The sequence below is a fragment of the Papaver somniferum genome, unplaced genomic scaffold (assembly GCF_003573695.1).
Source record: "Papaver somniferum cultivar HN1 unplaced genomic scaffold, ASM357369v1 unplaced-scaffold_99, whole genome shotgun sequence".
NCBI classification, from domain to species: Eukaryota; Viridiplantae; Streptophyta; class Magnoliopsida; order Ranunculales; family Papaveraceae; genus Papaver; species Papaver somniferum.
In genome coordinates this window covers 9138187-9143409 of record NW_020653081.1, presented here as the reverse complement: position 1 = coordinate 9143409, position 5223 = coordinate 9138187, and the positions used below count along the sequence as shown (strand labels likewise).

The following is a 5223-nucleotide window of genomic DNA, read 5'->3' as shown; positions in this document are numbered from 1 at the left end:
ACTTAATTATTTGCAACCTACAAATATGTAAAAGGGACATAACTTCTTGCCGAGTTGGTTGGTCCCCCTCGGTTCAAGGGAGCTTGAGCTTTTAGATTCTAACCGTTAACATGTCGCATCAGATCAGTTTAGTCACTCTTTGTTAGCTAGTGTTTAAAACTGAGGCTGAGGCAACATTTACCGGTTTGCTGATTTTGAAGGAGCGTCAAGTCCTCAAAAACCAAACTCAAATGGTCAGTCAGCATAGAGCTAACAAACTTATGAAGAATGTCAGTTAGGAAAGCAAGAACATACATAGAAGCGGAAGAAAATCTTGAATTACATTCAAAAGAAATACAAAAGATTACATAACATAACATAGTGTTTATGCAATATGCAGCATTACTAAGAACCAACATCAAGTACATGCCGCGGCGTTAAAACCCTCCATATATCACAACAAAACAAGGTAATATAGCCTTGTAATTGAACACTGATAGCTCATCTAAATCTGAGTAAATCCCACTTGGTCCTGCAACTGAATCAAACTCTTCTGCGCCTGATCCATCTTGATTCCTTTTAACCCTACCCGCAATTACTCGACAAACCAACATTGCTCGTTTCTCCTTTTGAGACGTGATTTTAGCATTATCATGAGCTTTTCCACTAGTTGCAGTAGTGCAAATCCCTCCTCCTCCTGTCATTCCTTCAATCTTAAATCCATTTTTAATGATACTACAAACATTGCATTGAGGAATCGAATTGCAAAGGTTAGACGACCCGTTAACACCGATCGAGCAAACAAAAGTTGTGCAATGGAACCTAAGTAGTTCGTTGCCATCCGCAACACATCTTGGGTGTTTCTTTATGAGCTTGTTCGCTTTTGCTTTGATGGATTCTCTGTAATCTTCAAATCTTGTTATGGTCTTTTGAGTGTTATTGACTTTGAGAATTCTCTCAATTTTACAGACTGGTGCTTGTTTCTTCAACCAACTTGATTGGAAAATAATCTCTACTATGTTTCTACTACTATCTTCAGGACCCAGTTCAGATACTGCATCAAAGACAAACAAACAAAAGGATTAGAATGGCGAAATTGGGATGGATGCTAGAACATGAAAACAATACACATAACAAAAACCAGTTCCCATGGATCGCTGGGGACTTGAGCCAAAGAGATGAGTAATGTCATAAGATCGGCATTATTGAAATGTGATATTGATTTGAACTTCCATTTTATCAACTGGATAACCCAAAATGGCACACCATGTGGGAATTAGTACACTGAAAATCTTGCCTTACTAGTAGATTAGGCCTTCCAGAATCAAAATAAAATGTCACTTTTTTATCTTGTTAGATCCAACTTCCATTAAAGAGGATAAATTTCTCAATCATGTCAAAGATAGAATCAGATCACAACAAAATTACACCCAAAACAGGCAAAATATTGAAGTTAGAAAGCCAGATAGAGATTTTAATTGGGCAACAGTAACAGATTGCTAAATGAACAGAAGGAAAGCAAACGCTGCAGTGGGGTAGTAAGTGCAAAATGTACCTGCATGTCTAACAGACTGATGAAGTTCTAAATCTTCAGTTTTCATGAAAACTTCTGCACAGACAGGACAAGTAGACAGAGTATTTCTCAAAGAAGGATCTCTAGATACTAAATGAGATGGATCAACAACCATTCTACATTCATAACAACCTGATAGTCTTCTAAACTGCATTCCTCTAAAAGACCCACCACCAGATGAGCGAGTAGTACTACTAGTACCAGCAGCAGCAGATGAAGCTGATGAAGAAGAGGATGCAGTAGTAGAAACAGAGGAAGTAGAGATAACCCCATTAGATCTTCTTGAAGTAGAACCATTAGAAGAAGATGAACAAGAAGCACTTAATGAAGAACCCCATTTCTTAGAGCTTTCAGGTGATAATGATTCAGGCCTATGCATTACTTTTGTATTACTACAAAGAGATGAGCCAGAACAAACCATTTTCTTACATCTTTTACTGTTTCCTTCTTTATTAATAGAAATGGGTTCTGCTTCTTGTTGGTCATGTTTACATGAAAATATACTTCTCATCATTACCCAAGAAGGTGGTGATGCTGCTGGTGAAGTAGCAGCAGCAGTATTAGTTGTTGATGCTGGTGGTAAAGATTTCTCTTTCTGTGATGATATTGTGTGAGTTTTCTTAGTGGGTTTTCTATAATTTCTAGTTTCAGGCATTGCTGAAGACTAGAAATTATTTGAAATTCTTGTGGTTGTTTGTATGTGATGGATGGGATGGAGATGAGCTGAAAAGGGGGAGAATTTGTTTTGCTGTTTGTTTGTATATGATCAGATGGGATTGAAGAGTCAAAATAACAAATGAGAGAAAGTGCAGAATGCAGAGAGTTAAAAGAGTAGTAGTATGGAAGAGTGAGCTTAGCTGTATGTAGTAGAGTAGAGTGTTGAATTGATTTGGATTTTGGGAATGGTGGTGGTGGTAGGGTCTTTTTGGGTACACAGTTTTAAAGATTCCTTACTTCCCATTCATTACACCATCATTATGATTAATAACCATGTAATCACTCTCTAATTATCTCCTGATCTTTTCTATGCACATTAATCTAGTAGTATTACAGTAGCATTACTAAAATAATTACTCTCTTACAAAAATATTATTCTCCGTGGCATGGGTCTACAGACTTAGATACTTAGATTAGGTCGGTCCATGGCAATTGCCCATGATCTAGCTGCATTGTAAATCGTCTCAATACACCGATGAACCTTATTTTTCTAGTTAATGCAATCGTCGGAGGGTGACTGAATATAGCAAAGCAGTAGATCTCACTGCCACACCGGATTGTTGTCGAAGTGTTATGAAAAAGTTGGTGGCATATCATTTTACCAGTTTCCACCGCTGAAATTGAAAGCAGCAGTACAAAACATCTGGTTCACCCTACCATGGGCGGTGGTTGATTGAATGTCACTAGTGATAGTGATTCATTGAATACGCCTTACTCCTTGAGGGGTCACCAGCTTTCACATTTTGTGGGCAAGTTCATTTAACGAGCAAGCAACATGCATGGAAACATTGACCCCCAACTCAAGAGACGCAAAGACCCAATTTGCAATTGTGGACGGTGCACGAATCTGGCGATGAAAGCAACGCCGGAATTCATTTAGCCTTACATTCAATGCGTTTGACACTTCCGGCAAACATCATTTATGTACTTGTTGTCTGTAGTTGTCTTCATAATTTCTACCGGACGGTGGTAGTTGTTGATGATTTATTTGACTTGTGCTCGTGGAGATCAATAAAGTTTTGGGGGTCCATAGAGGTGGAATTTTACAGGAGTTGTTGAGATCATCAGATCTTTGCTAAACTTATCACGTTATAATGACAGAATTAGAATTCCTCTTTAACTACTAATTCTTCTTCTTTTCTGCAGAAAGTCTGTTTAGAGATTCTTTTTGCCTCCAGACCATGCAATAGGAAAGAGTTACCAAACATAATGTTGAGATTCGCAGGTTTGCACTGACCAAATTATCCCTCATTTGCATTAAATGGTAATCCTAGATATCCAGACTCGAGTCAAATTCAAAATTTTCTAGTGTAGAAATTGGAGTCGATGTAATAAATACAGTTAGACTGTTAAAATGTGTCCAAATAAGAATTTAATTGATCCCAGAATTCAAGACAATAGAAAATTATTTTGCGGTTTGAATATTGTGTGGAAATTATAAACTAATTTACTACACACAACACGCTTGCAAAGGTTCGGTCTTGGATTTTGAGAAGACAAAGGAAAAAATAGAAACTGCACAGTAATTATGTTGACATGATTTTTGTTTTGGTGAATCAAGAACGGAGAAAAAAGGCCCAAATTTGTTGGAAGAAGGGCTTAAAAGCACGAATAACGTACTTATTTTTATGGCTCAAATCTTTGCTTATTAGGCCACCAATGATAGGATTATACAAGGCCTAGCCTACTGACTCGTGCAGAACTTAGGAGCGTCATTTTAGTACCCGAAATCTGAATTAATTTATTTCAACACCGAAAGCTAACAGTTAATATGCCTGGATACTTGCATCTTAAAATAAGGATACGGGCAAACGAGCTATTAAATGCTAGTTGACGATCTTAATTCGGCGTCCTGCTTCTAGTACACTAATTACTTGCACGAAAACCGAAACTACTGGTACAAACATACAGTCACGTTGATGTGAATCACAACATTTATCGGCAAGCCATTCATGATCCAAAAGATGCTCTTGAAACCACTTTATCGCTGTTCAATGTCCATCGTATAATAACGGGTTAATTAGCAGTATTCTGCCGATAGTACTGCTTGGCTCTCTACTGGGAGATGCCGGCGTGAATATTTTGTAGTTTTATCAAGTTTACCGTCCACAGTTAAATCTGATCGATACTCTTTCACGGTTTCATCTTCATCCAAGAAATACTGTTTAGGAAAATGTTTTTTTTTTTTTTTGTAGCACCCAATGGAAAAATGTTATTATGTTAGTATTACTGTACCTAGCTTCTCTACGACTTATACTGTCGGTAAAGAAGATGGAAAGAATTATTACTATTGCACAAAAAAAACACATTGTCGTAGAACGCACTTCTTTATAGTCCTTGTCTGGAAAATGATGGTACTCATGAAAAAGCCACAAGAATAATGGAACGGAGTACCAAAAATGTATACTCTTCTTTGTTTTATTTTCAAAGTGAAAACCTACAAAGAAACCTCCAGCTTTCGGACGCCCAGAGCCAATCTTGACTCTTGAATGATTAAGCTCTCTATAATACATTGTCAATTATTCCCGAATAATTTTGTGACGACGATAAACAAAATATTTTAAACTAATCTTAACAAAATATTTTAAACTAATCTTTATCTTTGATGAACAGTGAATAAGATAAATAAATAACTATATATTAAAATCATGTTGAAATAAAAGATTAAAAAGAAAAAATAAAAAATTACAGTGGTTCGGCACAAAGGCCTAAATCTACTGATAAAATCCTAAAGGGTGAGAAAATATTATTGATCTTCAATTGATACTGAGATAAGATATATGTACATAAGTAATTCAAATATATAAGACTAATGAATCAGTAAACCTAGCTAGCTAATGTTGGATTTTCTAGGTTATAAACATACACAAAGTTATCTCAATCACTTATAATCGAAACCCATGTAATAGTTTGCCAAAATAACACAAAAGATGATTGGGACAATTTATCAAATA

The 5223-nt window shown here is 36.4% G+C and overlaps 1 protein-coding gene across 1 annotated transcript; it reads right to left on the bottom strand.

Moving 5' to 3' along the window:
• Positions 1-291: 291 nt before the first annotated feature.
• LOC113346266 lies at positions 292-2641 on the bottom strand. The gene is made up of 2 exons (XM_026589818.1): positions 1535-2641; positions 292-1033 (listed from the first exon to the last, which is right to left on the bottom strand). Exons 1-2 carry the CDS (start codon positions 2205-2207, stop codon positions 417-419), a joined length of 1290 nt encoding a protein of 429 aa, XP_026445603.1. The 5' UTR covers positions 2208-2641; the 3' UTR covers positions 292-416.
• Between the last annotated feature and the right edge of the window lie 2582 nt (positions 2642-5223).

Bases quoted from the DNA above. Each gene is read 5' to 3' on its own strand.
- LOC113346266 (XM_026589818.1), bottom strand. From the start codon at position 2,207: ATGCCTGAAACTAGAAATTATAGAAAACCCACTAAGAAAACTCACACA. The intron at 1,034-1,534 runs GTACATTTTGCA...TCTTTGATGCAG, and splicing joins TCAGTCTGTTAGACATGCAG to TATCTGAACTGGGTCCTGAA.